The 17,771-nt window shown below is 57.7% G+C and overlaps 2 protein-coding genes across 8 annotated transcripts; one reads left to right on the top strand and one right to left on the bottom strand.

The window, feature by feature from the left end:
* Positions 1-138: 138 nt before the first annotated feature.
* Positions 139-11,209, bottom strand: MBOAT7 (membrane bound O-acyltransferase domain containing 7). Of its 5 annotated transcripts, none has more exons than XM_059153639.1 (9): positions 11,095-11,177; positions 10,478-10,528; positions 10,277-10,355; positions 10,049-10,178; positions 9,378-9,504; positions 8,026-8,185; positions 5,412-5,772; positions 3,399-3,575; positions 139-1,204 (listed from the first exon to the last, which is right to left on the bottom strand). In XM_059153639.1, the coding sequence occupies exons 3-9, from the start codon at positions 10,350-10,352 to the stop codon at positions 817-819; spliced, it is 1,419 nt and encodes a 472-aa protein (XP_059009622.1). In that variant the 5' UTR covers positions 10,353-10,355; positions 10,478-10,528; positions 11,095-11,177; the 3' UTR covers positions 139-816. The 5 variants fall into 5 exon arrangements, with proteins under 5 accessions (XP_059009622.1, XP_059009620.1, XP_059009621.1 ...); XM_059153637.1 differs by having other exon boundaries at positions 11,037-11,151; XM_059153638.1 differs by lacking the exon at positions 10,478-10,528 and having other exon boundaries at positions 11,095-11,209.
* A 332-nt stretch (positions 11,210-11,541) lies between these two features.
* TSEN34 (tRNA splicing endonuclease subunit 34) lies at positions 11,542-17,316 on the top strand. Of its 3 annotated transcripts, none has more exons than XM_059153667.1 (5): positions 11,542-11,653; positions 12,592-12,838; positions 13,068-13,311; positions 13,463-13,720; positions 16,798-17,316. In XM_059153667.1, exons 2-5 carry the CDS (start codon positions 12,596-12,598, stop codon positions 16,983-16,985), a joined length of 933 nt encoding a protein of 310 aa, XP_059009650.1. In that variant the 5' UTR covers positions 11,542-11,653; positions 12,592-12,595; the 3' UTR covers positions 16,986-17,316. The 3 variants fall into 3 exon arrangements, with proteins under 3 accessions (XP_059009650.1, XP_059009648.1, XP_059009649.1); XM_059153665.1 differs by lacking the exon at positions 11,542-11,653 and adding an exon at positions 11,825-11,977; XM_059153666.1 differs by lacking the exon at positions 11,542-11,653 and adding an exon at positions 11,832-11,916.
* The last annotated feature ends 455 nt before the right edge of the window (positions 17,317-17,771 follow it).

The raw sequence follows: 17,771 nt of genomic DNA, 5'->3' as shown, positions 1-17,771 counted from the left end.
AGTACCATCAGGACGACGGCTGCTCCGTAAGGTCCCCTGGGAACGGAAACCCCCTGATGCCCCTGTGTCTCCTGGGAGCAGAGCCCATCACCCTGCATCCGGGGGAGCCCCACACCTATGATCACCCCCAGACACACATACGGTCTTTGTGAGACATTTTATTGGGGGGGGGGGTAGATTCACACATTCCGACCTTATTCTAGGCCAGAGAATGACAAGAGGGTGACAGAAGCGCTGTGACCCTGAGGTGGCTCAGATGGAAGCTGCAAGAACCATGTCCAAAGGCCGGCTCCTCGGTGCCTCAGTTTCCCCGTTATGAAATGGGAGGGTAATGTTCCCTTCCGGGCCTGAAACACTGTTCCGTGAATGTGGGGCAAAAGCCTGGGGAGAGAGGGTGGCTTTCCCAGAAGCTGCCCTGCAGCCGGCGCCCCAGAAAGGGGAATCCGTCTGGGAAACCCCGTGGCCCCGGGGGTCCCTGCTGGGGGCGCTGCAGGGAGGGCAGCGTGCTCTGGACGCCGCGGTGGGGACAAGGGGAGATTCTCCTCTGGACAACACCTTGACTTTCCAGGAGGGATGACAGCTTACTGAGCCCTCAGGGCAGACAGCAGGGGAGCAGGGGGAGCCCCCCCGCCCTGCTGCATCGGAGGCGGGGGTGGGGGTGGGGGCGAGCTGAGGAACGGGAATCCTCTCCAGGCCCCCAGCCAAATTTAGCGCTTTCTGGGAAAGGAGACAGCAGCCTGGTTCACGGAATTCCCAGCCAAAAGCTTGGTGGCCAGACTGACGCGCAAAGGGAGTGCGGTGGCGGCTGACTCCTGCCTACTCCTCCCGGAGCTTTTCCGGGGCAAGGCTGGCGGCCGGGGGCGCGGTCTTCCTCCGGCTGGGGCCGCCCCCGCCCAGAGCCAGCCCCAGTCCCAGCGCGACCGCGGCCAGGACGTGCACGCAGAAGTAGACGGAGGCCCAGTACCGGAGGGTGTCTCCCAAGGACAGCAGTACAAAGCCCATGCACATGTAGTCGTAGGCACGCATCTTCAGGAACCAGTGCACCCAGTCCCAGGCCTTCTGGCCCCCGGGGCTCAGCCGCCCCCGCAGGGCTGACTCCAGCCTGCCCTCGGCAGCCAGGCACAGCGGGATGGTCAGGAAGCTTAGGTAGTAGCCAGGGTGGAGGCCATGCCAGTAGGCGCTCAGCAGCATGGTCCAGGCGCTCCTGGGGGGAGAGGTTGCGACTCAGGACCCGGGAGCCCAGCCCCCAGTCCCTCCTCCCTCAGACCCAGGAGTCCAGCCCCCAGCCCCCTCCTCCCTCAGACCCAGGAGTCACTACTCTAGAGCTTCAGGAACCCAGTTAATCCTCTCAGCAGATCTTTCTTTAAGACCCATGAACCTGAGCCCCCAGCCACTTCCTTTTGGGGATCAGTGTAATTTCCAATTCAGGAAGACTCAGAAATCTCCAATCACTTTCCCCTCTTTTTATGGACTCAAACATGCTCTCCGTTAATGACCCACAAATTCAGGCTCTGGTCCCACTTCCACGGAAGACGGAGAAATGAGAGCAGGCTGTGCCACGGACTTTGATCTAGGCTGGGGAAGGGGGCTCTTCCTTGTCTTCGGGTCTATAAAAAGGGGAGCTTTCTTCCTGTTGCGGTGATTTCTCTAGTGGGTTCCTCTCAGTGTGTAGCGCAGCCTGGTTTAAACTAATTCATGAACACAGCTTTCTTTTCTACCTCTGGTGGAGAAAGAGCCCTATGGGTTGGGAGCATTTAGGTGAGGGTCCCCGACAGGGGGAAGCAAGGCAGTGGGTCGCACATGAATAGGCGCTGGGCACCCAGAACTTCACGCAGGTGAACCTGAGCTCTGGGCTTCGGTCCTACTCGGCACCCCCCCCCCCCCCCCCCGCCGGTCTGGCCGCTCCTCTGTGCAGTGACCTCTCTCCAAAGAACAACGTTCCCTCCACCCCCACCCCTTCCCTCTTTCTGGTCTCCCTCCAATGGTTCCAGCTGGCTCTCACTTGCCCTCCAAACTGCTGCTCAAGTTTCTGGAGGCTTCCTCCTCTTGCCCTGCTCAACACAACCCTTCGTTGTACATCATCTGATACAAGAGATCCTCCATCCGCCTCACAACACTTGGTTCACTTGGCTCCCACTTTCATGACTGTCTTCCTAGCTCAGTGGTTGTGACTTTGCCGGCTCCTCCTCGTCCCTAGTCCACACCAGGATTTCTCCATCTCCACACTGTGGACATTTGGGGCCTGGATGGATGATTCTGTGCTATAGGCAGGCTGTCTTGTGCCTCCCAGGCTGGAGGAGCAGCATCTCGGGCCTCTAACCCCTGGCCGCCAGCAGCACCTCCCAGCAGTGCCCCCCAGACTGTGGGATGATGGCTCCCAGCTGAAAACCTCTAATGCAAACACTGGGCTTTGCCCCGATGCTCAGCTCCAGAGCTTTTGGTATCGCCACCACCTGAGAACACTGGAGTGACCACTTCTTACCCTGACCTTCTCCTGCAGGTCTTCAATGTTATCCATCTAATGCCCCATCCAGTAACCCTGGCTGAACGTGACCATCACCCTGGGCTCGGTGACCTCAGACCCAACGGGGTCCCTCACCTATCCCGCTCCTGCACCCACCTCCCTCCAGATCTCCCCACCCCCAGACTGGCCCTTCTGGGCCCTTAGTCCCCCACAGCCAGCATCTGGCAGGACGCTACCTCCTCCTCCCCACACCCATCATAAGCCTGGCTCTGAGGGGCGCCTGGGGCCACGAGCAACTGCTTCCAGCGGAGACGTGTCAGCCGCGCCCCCGCAGCCTCATCTGCCGGCTCTGGGAAGACCGAGGGATGCCGGTGGGTTAGATCACCTCGCTGGGCCTCCATGTCCTCCCAAGTCCTGCGTCCTAAGGCTGCGAACAGCACAATGGCCACACTCGGCTCCCACCGGAGAAATACCACATGAGTGAAGAGAAAAAGCTAAGATGCGGTGACCCCTCACATAGCGGGCCCCACAGTGAGGACATGGCACACTTTACCGCGCTTCGCCCTCACCGTGAACTATGTAGCTGTTTACATCATTCCCCCCATTCAAGAGTTGGAACAAACACAGGCCCCCTAACTCAGTAAGCTTTCTCTGGAGCTGGCGGGGCCAGGATTCCAGAATCTGGCCAGAGTCCACAGGATTCAGTACGCTGCTTCTGTCGAAGGAGGCCGCCTTTACAGAGGTGGAAACTGAGGCCCAGGGAAGGGGAGCGGTCTAGCCCCGGAGCAACGCGAAGCCACAGCAGGGAACCAGCCTCAAGAAACTACAACTCCCATGATCCTCAGGGGCGGCGGCCTGCAGGAAAGCTGTGGGCAGCCTCACGTGCTGCCGGGAGCTGTAGTTTCGTGTTTTCCCCAGGGGCCGGCCAGCTCACCTGAGGACATAGGAGCGGGCGGGCGCGCTCTTGTAGATATACTGCGCCAGCCACCACTGCACCGTCATGTTCCAGTACCGCATGCCATCCCGCACCCGCACGCAGAAGTCCGTGCCGTAGCAGTCGATGTTGCGGATGGTCTCATAGTCGTACTCCAGCGAAGCCGCCTTCTCCGGACTGGGGGGGTGGAGGGTGAGGGTGGGGGACATACATGCAGCTCAGCCACGCCCCCTCCCGACGCTGGCTCCTGTCCCAGCCCCGGCCGCTCAGGAGGGGATCCTGGCCAGGGAAGAGCTCTGGCTGCCACGTGTGCTAGGGCAACAGGGGAGGGTAGCTCAGCGGGAGCCTTTTGGGGGAGGGAAGACGGGTGGGGGGGGGGGCACAGTTCACCAACAGCGGGGTCCTCCTCCTCTTGGTAAGGGGGCTGCAGCAGCAACAAAGGCCTGGAGGGGCTATAGTTGCTAAGCTACGAGTCCTTAGCAACCTGGCCCTTCACTGCTCTAGATGCTAGGGAAAGGCCATTCCTCAGCAGCCAAGCTCACTACATTCCCAGGGGCCTCCAGGTGTGGTCCCTTCTAAGTGGTCCAGATGCTGTGATTGCTAGGGAAGGAGCATCCCTAACAAGGAGAGGGTCTGTGGTTGCTAGGGAGATGTTCTAGACCCACGTGACACCTGGCCGGTCTCTGTTGCTAGGGAAAGGGCATTCCTTAGCAACAAGGCCTGGGATGTTTAGAAACGCTTCCAGAAAGGGCCCTTCGTGGCTATTGGTCCCTATGACTGTTGAAGAAATGTCATCTCCAGCAATACAGTGGTTCCTGAGTCCCTGGTGCCAACAATCCCAGCAGTGGTGAACATTCCACCCCCACTGGAACCGCTGGTGGCTTCTGATAATGGGACAGGAGCCATCTACTGAGAGCAGGGCCCAGCATATTTAGAAAAGCCTTCAATTCCTGCTTGACTTTTTCTGGGAGACACCCTCTCTAGTGACCAGAGGTCCACCATGGTTACTAGGGCAGTGGCCAAAATTGTGTGGGGGTGCTGCTTCCCCCCAATGGAATGGCTGTCCATGACAACTAGGGGATGGCCCCACCTGAGCAAGGAGGAATTCATAATTTGCATAAATGGGCTGCTCCCTGTAGTCCTAGCCCCAGGCAGAAGGCCACCACTGGTTGCCAAGAACAGTGGGGAGGTCCATTCCCTGTTGCTGGGAGCATCATTTCCCTAGCAACGGAGGTACAACACTTCCTTAGCAACAAGACGCCCCTAATTACTGGCATGGGGTGGGAGGGGGGTCTGACATTGTTAACCAGGTCAATTCATCATTACCAGGGTATGTCCCAGGCAATGGTAGGAAAGCGACCCGCGGTGGCTAGGAGTATCACCCCCACCCTCGCTAGAGGGCAGCACGTTCAGGGATGCCATTTCCTTAGAAAGTGCAGGCTGCCAGGGCACCCCATGGCTGGGGAGAAGGGGAGCGGGGTTCTAGCAGCAAAGGGCAGTCTGGTGGGTGGGGGTGGGGGTAAGCCAGTCCCGGGGCAGGAAGAGACAGATCACGGTTGCTAGGGAACCGCTTCCCTAGCAAAGAGGGGCAGGCCAGTTGCTAGGGAACCACTGCCCTAGCAACAAAGAGTGGGCCCAGCCCAGCCCAAAGATGGTATCCCAAGTAACCAGAACAACGGAGTTACTGGGGTGACACTTCCATGGCGACATAGGGGAGGCACATGGTCGCTAAGAAGCCACCTTCCTTCTCCTGACAAAAGACAGCAGTCCACCATCCCGAGAGGGGACAAGCACAAGGGGCAGCGGGAGGTCCCGGGAGTGCTGCTCCCTAGGAGAGGGGCAGGTCCCTAGGCCAGGGGCAGGTGGGCTCTGGTGGTCAGGGGCGACACTGCACTGACAACAGGTGGTGACCCCGCCCCCCTGCTCCCCCACTCTCCTCCCTGCTAGGGGCAGGGCCAGTTTGTGCTGATGGGGCCTGCCGGGTCTGGGGAGGCCTCCCTCCCACTGCCTGACCTGCTGGGGGGTGGGCATTGGAGGGTGGGGCCGCCCCCGGCCCGGGCTTTGGCGGCCACGGGGTAGGCCCCGAAGCCGGCGGCAATGCAGCCGCACTCGGCGGCAATCCAGGCCACGTAGAAGCGCATGCGGAAGGCGAAGAAGACGGGGACCATGTAGAAGAGGCGGGCGGGCAGCGGGCGGGCGTAGAAGGCGTCCTCGCGCACGGCCTCCAGCGGGAAGAGGTGTGAGGACAGCAGGAAGAGCAGCCCGAAGAGCGGGGCCGGCCAGGCGCGGCGCAGGAGGGGCCGCAGGCTGGGCACGGCCCCCGGGAAAGGCTGCTCCAGCCAGTCCAGGTACGTGCGGTAGCGGAAGAACGGGCCTGTGGCGGGAGGGAGGGAGGGAGGGGGCAGCTGGTCAGACGCTTGGGGTCTGGAGGCTGGGGGCCTGAGACTGGGGAGCTGGGGTGGGATGGGGTGGAAGCAGAGACTGGCGAAGGGGCCCGAGACTGCGAACTGGATGGGGGGGGGAGAAGCAGACTTGTGGAGGGGGCAGCTGGTCAGAACTCCTAGGGCTGGGAGGGGGGGCCGCAGCTCAGGGTCTGGAAGCCCGGAGGGTGGGGGATGAGTATGAAACCTGGAACAAGGGGAGGGAGACTCAAAGGGACAAGAAGCCAGTGAGCTGGGAGGCTCTTGATCTTGAGGGTCCTGAGTCCCAGCCCCACGTTGGGTGCTGGGTGTGGAGGGGACTTAAAAATACAATCTTAGGGGTCCCTGGGTGGCTCAGGTCATGGTCCCAGGGTCCTGGGATTGAGCCCCGCAGCAGGGATTGAGCCTCTCTGCTCAGCGGGGAGCCTGCTTCTCCCTCTCTCTGCCTGCCTCTCTGCTTACCTGTGATCTCTGTCTGTCAAATAAATAAATAAATAAAATCTTTTAAAAAAAAAAAAAAATCTTAAGGGGCCCTGGGTGGCTCAGTCTACCTTCAGCTCCAGGTCATGATCCCAGGGTCCTGGGATCAAGCCCCACATCGGGTTCCCTGCTCGGCGGGAAGCCTGCTTCTCCCTCTCCCACTCCCCCTGCTTGTGTTCCCTCTCTCACTGTCTCCCTGCCAAATAAATAAAATCTTTAAAAAAAAAAAAATACAATCTTAAGTGTGGTGTGTATACATAAAGGAATATTACTCGGCCAACAAAAAGAATGAAATCCGGTCATTCACAATGACGTAGATGGAACTAGAGAGTACGATGCTCCGTGAATAAGTCATATGTGGACTTTAGGAAACAGAAAAGGGGAACACAGGGGAAGGGGAGAAAAAGAGAGGGAAGCAAACTGTAAGAGACCCTTAATGATAGAGAACAAACTGAGGGCTGATGGGGGGACGTGGGCAGGGAATGGGCTGGATGGGGGATGGGCATTAAGGAGGGCATTTGTGAAGAGCACTGAATTCTCCAGAAACCAACACGACACTATATGTTAAGTAACAAGAATTTAAATAAAACTTGGAAGGAGAGAGAAATCAAAAATATAAAATAAAATCTTAAGAGAAAGAAAGAAAGACACCAGAAAGGGAGAGTTCACGGGACTCAAAGAGAAAGAGGACAGCCAGATCGAGAAGAACAAAGACCTGGAGAAGGGACGCTACGGAGACAAGTCCCTCAGGAAGATGGGGATGGACAAGCCAGACCCCGAGGGTGGGGGTGGGAGGCAGCTGTGAGTGAGGGAGGGTCAAGCAGTGCTTCTGGGGAGGAAGAGGCTGGTGGGGGAAGTCAGAGGCCTGCAGGGGCGAGGCGCCCAGCCTTATAGGCACTGAGGACTGGGAGCTCTGTTCAAAGTCCTAGGAAACCACCACAGGCTGCAAAGTGCTGGAATCCAGTTTCCCTTGCCCTCCCACCATCCCAAGCAGGGCAGGGACCAAAGGGGGTCACTGACGGAGAGGAAACAGTTGTAGACCCGGCCAGGGGAGGGGGCAGTGGGATGGACAGAAGTCAGCCTCTCAGGTCACACAGGGCCAGAGAGAATAGGATCCCATTCATAAATGATCAGAATGGGCAAGTCTACAGAGACAGGAGGCTGACCGGTGGTGTCCACGGACTGGGGGCAGATGCAGGCTGGAAGGATGATGGCGGCAGGGCCTGCGCTCCCCTTGTGGGGTGACACAACTGTCCTACAATGACATGCAGTGGTGGCTGAACCCCCAACTCCACTGAGTGAGCGAATGGCATGTCATTTCAATGGCTGAACATGCCAATTACAGCTCAGTAGTCACAGCTGCCATTGAAAAGAGAACCTACTGGAAGGTCAACACGAGTGAAAAACATTCCAAGGCACAAGTGGGAGCAGAACAGGAAGAGTTGTTCCCCGGGTGGCAGAAATAGCACTGCTGTGTGGACCTTTCCGCTTCATCCCATGTCCCCCCAAGAAGCCGGGAGCCATCACTGAGGCCGAGAACAGTCTGTGTCTGCTCTGGAGAGCAGTGGGAGAGGCTGAGCTAGACCCACACCTCGATGCTCGCCCTCAGAGGAGCAGACACTGGAGCGAAGGCAGGGATACCAGACGGGCACCAAACCCGGGGTGCTGAGCGGAGACAGAGGGTGACGAGGGGCAGGGGACAGGCCTGGGGGCGCAGGCACACTCACCTGTCATTATTCCCACGTAGCAGTAGCTGTAACTGAGCGTCTCCATCAGAGAGGGAACGTCGGGCAGGAGCCCCAGGCTGGGCCCCTTGCTAAAGCCAGAGGCCATTTCCTTCCTCTGGGCCAAGTGCAGGTCCTGAACTTCACTGGCCAGACTCACCAGCTGCGGGGAAGAGACACGGGTGGGGTACGGATCAGACAGACCCTGGGCCTTCCTCATCTACCCCTCCCACAGCAGCCGAGGGATGCTGTGGCCAGCGGGCCCCTGGGAGCTTAGCGGGGAGCTGAGGTCCGTTCCCGCGGGCAGCAGAAGTCTGGAGTCAGGAGTGGCAGGGTAGCGGCTTCTCGCCAGCGGGTGTCCCCCACCCTCCCTCCTGGGCCTTTCCCCCTCCGTGCTCCCTTTTCTGGGTTCTTCTGCAGCCCATGCTTTGGTATCACCCATGCTCTTGGGATCTCCGAACTGTACCCCCAGACTGGGCTCCTCCCTACAACCCCCAAACCCATTTCGGGGCCTCTGGCCATTCACAGTCCTAGGCCTCCGGGGTTCCTCAAACTTCATGCACCCAGAGGGGAACACAGGGTCACCCACTCCCCAGAGCAGGTCCTTTTCCGGCCTGTCTCCTCGGCAACCGCACCAGCAGCCAATTAACTGCTCCTGCCAGAAACCTTCCTTCCTCCCCAAATCTAACCAGTAGGTCTTGGAGTCTGTCGCTTTGGGGTTGCTCCCCACCCCCATCCCTGGGGCTGAATGCGTGTGGCCTGCCCACCCCCCCACACTGGCCTGCTCCCTTGCACACGCTGCTCCGACATCACGAAAGGCTCTCCCTCCAACTCTTGGCTAACGGACTCCTGCCTGTCCTCGCCTTCCCGCGGAGAAGGCAGGACGCAGGCGAGACCTGGTTCGCGAGTCCAGCACCCGGCAGCTCCTGACTTTTCAGTCTCCGGTGGGACCTAGGGATCCACTTTCACCTATCCTCCCCAGTGACTGACAGCCAGACCCAGGCGTCCTGCTTTTGTACCCTTAGGTAAGTGCCTTCTCTCCCAAGCTGTTTCTCCTACTTCGTTAAATGGCTCGCTACCAACATGCAGTCCTCGAGAGCATGAGCACGTCGGGGAAGCACACAGCCCGCTATGCTAGGAGGGTGGGGGGCAGGGGGCGGGAATGTGCTTCTCTACCCCAGAGCATAGCTGGGAGGTGAGGGCCTGCCCCAGAGCATGAGAGAGGTGAAGTCCCACCCCTGGAGTGTGTGGGAGATGAAAGCCCGCCTCCCTTGCTCCCTGGGGAGTGCGAGGGAGGGGGAAGTGAGGATGGGGAGATCCCCTCGCACAAAGGGAGGGCTGGAGGGGAGTCTGACCTTCAGGGTGAGCAGCAGCTGGACAGCATTGGTGAAGGGCGTGGGAGTGGGCAGGCCTAGCAGGCTGAGCGCACGGAAGAACAGGAGGTAGGAGAAGGTCCAGGCGAGGGCGAGGGCGTGGCAGGAGCTGGGGCAAAGGCAGAAGGCTGCCGTGCTGGGTACAGAGACCTCGCCTCGGCCTCCCCCAGATTCTAGCTACAGATCCTCCCCCACCTCCCACAGAAAATGGGGGAGGGACCGTGGAAGAAAGGACACAACCACATAGAAATGCACCACGACAGAGAAGAGAATGAGGAGGGCTCAAGAGAGGCTTTCGGGTGAAAAACCTCCAGTCCTCCATTTTTTCTGCGGGAGGCAAGAAAAAGGAGGGAGAGAGACATGATAGAAACGCGAAAGGTAGCAGGGCCTGCACAAGTCCTCTTTTCTCCTGAATACATGAACTGGATCTCAGGGACCAGGTGAGACACACAAGGATGAGACCCAGAAGAGGCAGGAGAGGAAGAAAAACAGACACAACGACACAGAGTATTCAGAGATAATCAAGAGACACCCAGAAACAAAGGCAGAAAGGGAGACAGACCCAAAAAGGATAACAGGTTGCTTCCTCCTCCCCCTCCGCTCCCCCCTCCTCTGTTCCCCCCCTCCCCAAACCCTCCCCACCAAATCCTCACCAGGGCTGGGCCTGGATGAGGGCCCAGGTTCCAAGGATGGTGACCAGAGAATGCAAAGTGTGGGGGCCACAGGTGAACAAGGTGAGCCCCAGGCCTACAGCTGCTGCCCCCCATCTCTTCAGCCCGGGTCCTGCAGGGAGAAGGGACAGCATAAGCCTGGAACCTTCCAGGGAGTCCCCTGCCTGCCCCCCCCCCCCCATTTTCCACTAGGGAGGGAACCTGACTCACCAGCTTTCTTAAAGAGGAAGCCGATGGGGATGGAGATAAGAAGAACCACTAGATAAGTCCACTCTTCGGGCGACATGGTCTGGGGGAGGGGCAGAGATTCTCGGTGAGAACCCAGGAGTCCGGGCCTTCACCCCTCCCCCTCGGAGGATTCAGGAATTCACTCTCCCTAGTCCCCAGTTGTCGAGGATCATGGAGTCTCACCCTCAGCTCCTCTCTGCGAAGAGGGGAATCCGGACCTCCAGAACCTTCCTCCTTTGAAGATAAAGGAATCCACCCCCAGCCCCGCTTTTCTGAGAACCCAAGCCACCAGTTCTCTTCTCCTGGAATCCAGACCTCTCAGCCACTCTGCGATCGCAGAAATCAAAGCTACTCCCCCCTCACTGAGGACCCCAAAGATTCAGACATCGCTTTCTGAGAACCCAGCAACAACCCTTGTCCCGGGCCCTTCCCGTGGAGAGCCCAGTATTCCAGAGCTCCAGTCTCCTCCTCCGAGGATCCAGGGACCCGGCGGGCCTCCCTCTGCCGGAACCCAGGCTCCAGCCACAACCTGCTCCGGAGCTGCAGACGCTTCTCCCACCCAAAGCCCGGAGGACGCCCCCTCCAGCTCCTCCCCAGCTCCCCCCAAGCTCAGGTCAGAGCCACAGGCGGTTACGCCACTCCCCGCTCGGCCGCGCTCTCGGTGCCACGCCCGCCCCGGTCGGCCCGCGGGTCCGCAGCCACCCCCCAGCCCGGCACCCAAAGCGGCCCCGCCCCGGCCCACCTGGGCCCGGCTCCGCGCCGCCCGCCGGGCAAGAGGCGACCGAGCAGTCCTGGCTCACCGGCACCCTGGCTCCGGCCACGCCTCCCCCGCCCAGCGCGCGCCGCTCCGTCGCGGTCCCGCTCGGGCCGGCTGCGCGGCTCCGTCAGGCTGCGGGCCAGGCGGGGAAGCGGCAGGCTCCGAGCGCGGGAGAGGACCACTCCGCCACCGCACCTGGACCGCACGGCAGCCGAGCCAGGAGCACGTAAAGAGGCGGAGCCTCGGGCCTGCCAGGAGGAGGGGCCCGAAGCTTCGGGAGGAGGCGGGGCTTCCGCTTCGGGTTCCTTTGGACACAATCAGCGGCAGTTTGGAGGCGGGGCCACGAGCTTCGGTCCCTGTTCGGATGTAGGCGGGGCCAAGAGCTTCGGCCGGAAGTGGGCGGAGTCACAGGCCCTGTTTGACTCAGATTAAGAGATAGGCGGAGTCCGGGGTAGAGGGTAAGAAGGAGGCGGGACCACAGACTTAAGCAACACGAAGGGAGGCCGCGATCTGGATCGTTCCAAGGGGGCGGGGCTAACAGCAGTTCCAGCCTGAGGGGGCGGCACCCCAGCTGACGTATACGCTACCAGGGCGGGACCAAGGTAATTAACCTCACTTTTTCTAGAGGCGGAGCCCAAGCGGCTGGGGGAGGTTCGCTTCGCGAGGGCGGGACCAAGGTGTGCCACTCCACGGGAAGGCGGGGCTACGGCGAAACTGGGGGCGGATCCCAGACTTCCCGCTTCGCTGAGGTGGCGGCGTGACGAAATTGACGCAGGGGGTCGGGATGGGGAGGGGTGGAGGAAGCGGCGCGTGGCGCGCTACGTAGGGGGAGGCTCCGCCGGGAGTGAGAGCTGGTGTTTACGAGGTGACTGACTTGTTCTGTCGGAGGACGGTGCGGCATTCTGAGGGGAACGCTCGCGAAGGGGGTGAGCCAACCCAAGCGGGGAACGGACAGCTGGTGTTCAGTAGGAGGAGCCTCCGGCTGTGGGGTTCGCTCAGAGGGGCGGGTACTCCCCTACCGGGAGCTCTTGCGGCCGGAGGGGGCGGGGCCTGGCTGCGGGGTTGACGGGAGCCGAAGGCGCCCGAACCCCGAGCCGCCGGCCTTCGGGAGGGGGCGGGGCTGCGAGTTCGGCCGAGCCGAGAGGTCCGGGCGGGGGTGGGGCTTCCACGGTGGGCGTCTGACACCGCGCGAGGAAGTTCTGAGGCCACGCCTCGGTGGTTTGGAAAGGGGAGGGGCCCAGTTCCGAGTCACTCGAAGGGGGCGTGGCCCCGCACTAAGGGAGGCTTCTCTCGGAGCCGAGAAGGCGTGATGGCCGGAAAGCTGACCTCAGGGTCCGGGGGGCCCAGCGGCGCCCTAGCGACTCGGCGCCCAGGGGGCGGGGCCCGGCCTGGAGAATCGGCAGGTGGCGAACGCGGCCCGGGCAAGGCTCCACCCTCCAGGCTCAGGGGCGGGACCTCGCTGAGACCCTCCACTCCCCACCCCACCCCAGGCGGTGGGAGCGCTGTGTAGGTGACCGCTGTGCTCCCCTGGCTTCCGCAGGAGGATGCTGGTGGTGGAGGTCGCGAACGGCCGCTCCCTGGTATGGGGGGCCGAGGCGGTGCAGGCACTGCGGGAGCGTCTGGGAGTGGGGGGCCGCACGGTGGGCGCCCTGCCCCGCGGGCCCCGCCAGAACTCGCGCCTGGGCCTCCCGCTGCTGCTGATGCCCGAAGAGGCGCGGCTTCTGGCCGAGATCGGCGCCGTGACCCTGGTCAGCGCCCCGCGCCCGGATCCGCGGCAACACGGCCTGGTAAGGGGCGGGCCAGGGACGCGAACGCCCTGGACCTGCGGAAGTAGACTCGGGGTCTCTGAGGTGGGAGGGCTTCTGGGTGCCCTGGATTCTGGAATAGTGTGCATGCAGGACACTAGGATCCCCGGGTTCGGGCTTTGGGGTTGGGAGGAGTCAGGGAGTCAGGGTTCCTGGCTTCCTAAGGCGGGGCAGACTTGGATCCTGGCATTCCCGCCGGCTTACTTCTCAGGCTCTGGCATCCTTCAAACGCCAGCAAGAACAGGGCTTCCAGGAGCAAAGCGCCCTGGCAGCTGAGGCCCGCGAGACTCGTCGTCAAGAGCTCCTAGAGAAGATTGCGGAGGGCCAGGCTGCGAAGAAGCAGAAGCTGGAACAGGAGTCAGGGGTCAGCGAGAGCCAGGGGGCCGGTGTGAACCCGGCTGCCGCAGAGAGTGAAGCCAGCGCTAGCCAGGCTCCTGCGGAGCCCGAGGAAGCAGGTGAGGGTGGGAGTGGAGTCCAGGGGCCAGTGGAAGGAGGTGGGAGATCTTTGGGGAATCTTGGGCGGGAATCTCGGGACTGGAACTCTCTGGGGGATGCGAAGACCCTGTCCTTGGATTCACCACACTCTCCTGCGTTCACCGCCCCCAGGTTCCTCTTCTCCCCAGCCAGGGCCTTCAAATGAGGTGGCCCCCTTGCCCAGGTCCGCCCTGCTGGTCCAGCTGGCCACTGCTAGGCCTCGGCCCATCAAGGCAAGGCCCCTGGATTGGCGTGTCCAGTCCAAAGACTGGCCTCATGCTGGCCGTCCTGCCCATGAGCTCCGCTACAGCATCTACAGAGACCTGTGGGAGCGAGGCTTCTTCCTCAGTGCTGCTGGCAAGTTCGGGGGTGACTTCCTGGTCTATCCTGGTGAGTTTTGTTGGGACCTCCTGTTGCTGCCCCTTTTTTGACAAGCCCCCGACCCTCTCCATTTCCCTTTTTTGTCTTTTCTCAGCCTCTGAAACCCATAGAAGGACAGCCACACTTGGGAACCCAAGCCCATTTGGAGGGCAATTTAGCAAATCTGATTAAGCACTTTCTTTGATCTAGAGGTTTCACTTAGGGACACCTAGCTACGTGCACAGAACATATAGGAAATCGTCGTTGCGGGATTCTTTACAGTAGCGAAATATTAGCGAGCAGCCAGAGTGATTGTTAATAGGTTAGTGGTTACTTACTGGTGTTAGTTGTAAAAGATTAATGTAGGTCCACGTACATTTATGAAAAAATGACCAAAGGGGGAAGGAAAAAAAAAAAACTACGTGTCGAAAACAGGTATGGTAAATAGTGAATTGTGTTTTATGTTGTCACGGAGTTATATACACATTATTTAAATAACCTTAAAAATCATGGCTTGCGGGGCCCTTGGCGGGCTCAGTCAGGGCAGTATGCTACTCTTGATCTCAGGGTTGTAGGTTCAAGCCCCATGCTGGGTGTAGAGATTACTTAAAGAAAATTATGTGGCTCGAGTGAAAGAACATGAGAAGAACTTAAAATAGATTATTGACTAGAAAGCAAGTAGCAAATGGAAAAAGGCCTGAAGGGACGTACTCCAGCCCAAGTACAGCGGTTACCTCTGGGAGGGAATTTGCATCAGGTGTAGGTAAAGGAGATTTTCAGTGTACCAGGTAATTTTTGAATTTGTAGTATGAGTGCCTTTACTGTCTAACTAAAAGGTTAAAAAAGTAAGTCTACAAGAAATCGCCTTTTTTGTTCCTCCTGAGAACACCAGCGGATAGAAGCACCAGGTGAGTAGTCAGATTTTAGCTGTTGGCTGGAGACCGAAGGAGTGTCCTGTGGATGAGCCACGACACGAGCCTTCGTGTCTTCTCAGACCAAACACTCAACTGAGGGACTGACTCAGGAGCTTGAGAGCAGTTCACCGCCCCTTGCTCTGCAGATGACCGTACGGTCATACCTTGCTACTGTTTTTCTGTATGTGAAAGACTATTTTGGTTTTGAAAATGAACGTTGGACTCACGAAACATATGGATACTGATATCTAGTTCTTTTCTAAGCTTTCAGGTTAATTTACAAATCTTTTTTTCCAATCTAGCAGATTTTAAGGGGACTGTTAGTCCGCGTTTGATCCCACTCGTGAAAGGAGTTACATAATTTTCAATGTTATAAGCTGTATTTAAAATTTTTTTAAAGATTTTTTATTTATTTATTTATTTGACAGAGAGAAATCACAAGTAGGCAGAGAGGCAGGCAGAGAGAGAGAGGAGGAAGCAGGCTCCCCGCTGAGCAGAGAGCCTGATGTGGGACTCGATCCCAGGACCCTGAGATCATGACCTGAGCCGAAGGCAGCGGCCTAACCCACTGAGCCACCCAGGCGCCCTAAAATTTTTTTAAAAGATTTTATTTGTTTATTGGATAGCACAAGCAGGGGGAGCGGCAGGCAGAGGGAAAGGGAGAAGGAGGCTCCGCACTGAGCAGGGAGCCCAATATGGGACTCGATCCCAGGACCCTGAGATCATGACCTGAGCCAAAGGCAGACACTTAGCGGACTGAGCCACCCAGGCACCCTTGTATTTTAAATTTTAATATGATTATTTTCCTCTTTAAGTTGTATGGTGTCCTCATTATGGAACTTGTCAAAAATTCAGATTTAATAAGTTCTAAATGGGGTGAGTTTTAAGTTTATATGTTCTAATACTGTCAGTATGCTTACTAAATTAAAACATTCCAGTTAAAACAAGGTTAAATCTACCAGTAACTCAAATCACACATCTGCAACCAAACTGCACGGCTGACCTGTTAGTTCTAATGGGTCAATATTTCTAAAACAATACATACTCAGTAAACGTGATGTACGTAGAATCCTTGCGCCCTGAATATGAAAATATTCAAGGACTGAGGCCATCGCCTGTCTCTAACAGTAAAGGTGTCTGAACTTAAAAGGCACTAAGCCTCCCGGAACGGTTCCAGGGAACCTTCTCACATATTCCGATGCTTCCTCCTGAGCGGGCAGAGGTGTCCCAGCGACGCCCGGCTCCTGGCTCCCGGCTGGACACCCAGCGGACGGTCCTCTCAGATGGGACACCTCACCACCCTGCCCTTGTCGATGTTCACTCCTGGCACTTACCAACCTCTGACTGGGGCGCGACTCCAGCTCCTGCTCTGCTTGGTCATTTACCTAATCGGGGGCAGACCGCCACCCAGGTTTTAAAGGGAAAGCTACTGGGAGGCGGCCCTGGCCATTTGTTCCATATGGCCTGTGGCAGAGGTGAGCCCTTGTAACGTGGCCGACAAACCTGCAAGTATTTACTGTCGGGCCCTTTTCTGGAACATCTTCATCACCCATCTGTTCATTACTCCATCATATTGTAAATTCTTCTGGTGGTCGGTTAGAGTCACTTCTCCTTGGACCTGACATCCTGTGTACTCCTCGTGGCTTTGATGGACTTCGTGGTCCTGGTGCTTATGTCACGACAATGATCTATTCATTGTTTTTGTATCTTTTTTTGTTTTGTTTTGTATTTGTATCGTTTTGTATCGTTTTTGTATATTTGTATATTTGTTTTATATTGTTTTTTTAAACACGATCATGCTGTATGTGTGTGACGGCTTGATCGCTGTATGTGTGTGACATACGGCTTGCCCCGAGTGTATCCTGGACCTCCCCACCTGGATACATTCTTGTCATTTTAACAGCTGGTCTTGTGGCGAGACCATGAACTTAGCAAGTCCGTGGTTTGGTTGTCTCCCTTTCTTAGCGGTTTAGCGGTTGTAAATGGTAACAGGGTGAACATCTTCATCGGTATATCTTGGTACTGTTATCCTTATAAGTAAAAAATTCCAAGAAGTGGAATTGCTGGGTCCAAGAATAGCTATTTTGAAATATTCACAGTGATTACTAAGCTGATTCCTGTCTCCGTGTGCACGTTCCGGTGTCTTCCAGCGCTGTGTCACTGGGACCTTCTGTGTGTCTGTCTTTCACCCAGGTGACCCACTTCGTTTCCACGCCCACTACATTGCTCAGTGCTGGGCTCCGGGGGACCCCATTCCACTGCAGGACCTGGTTTCCGCTGGCCGCCTGGGAACCAGCGTCAGAAAGACGCTGCTGCTCTGTTCTCCTCAGCCTGATGGTAAGGTGGTCTACACGTCCCTGCAGTGGGCCAGCCTGCAGTGAGTGACTCCAGAGACCCTGGGGATGTGGCTGCATCTGTGGACAGAGCCTTTCCGGGTGGTCCCAAGCTCATCTCTGCATATGGGAGGCTGCGAACCCTCCTGCCTCTCTCTGCAGTTAGGTTTTGACTCCAGATCGAGAAACACTACATCCTCCTTCTTTCCCTCCCTGTTTCAAAGCACTTACTGGCTGTGACGTTTTGTAGTTCCTGTTTCCACAGTGTGAGCTTCTTGAGGGTAAAGACTGGGTTTGACTCATCTCCAGTTTCTACAGGGCTTAGGTCTCAAGAGGGGTCAGTAAACTTGTTGAATAAACGCGGAGTCTGTGATTTGAATCCGGGCAACAGTCCTGGGAAGTGTGGGTGTTTGCATTTGCTTATACAGATGAGGGAAAGGCCTGGAGGAGGTCAGCCTCTAGGAGGTAGCCCGCTGGGCTGGGACTTAAAACCTGGTCTTTCTGAGTCCAAGGTCTGCGCTCTTCCCCCTACACTAAACTTCCTTTTGAGAAGACCTTCACGAAGCGTTTCAGGTGCACATAAAGGCATAAATCAAAGTAACATGTGAAGAGAAGAAGAACATGAGTGTTGCACTTTCCGGACAGGTTCGGGTTGGGGAGGGGAAGGTCAGGAAGGACTCGGGGCTGGTGGAATGCGGGTGGTGTTCTTTTTCTTGGCCTGGGTGGTGTTTATTCAGGTGTGTAGAATTATACTTTATACCATACATTTATGATCCAGGTCTTTTTTTATACATATATTCTATTAAAAGCTGAAACACATATGAATAAAACACA

Source organism: Mustela lutreola, chromosome 16 (assembly GCF_030435805.1).
Source record: "Mustela lutreola isolate mMusLut2 chromosome 16, mMusLut2.pri, whole genome shotgun sequence".
Classification (NCBI taxonomy): Eukaryota; Metazoa; Chordata; class Mammalia; order Carnivora; family Mustelidae; genus Mustela; species Mustela lutreola.
This window is presented reverse-complemented; position numbering and strand designations above follow the sequence as displayed.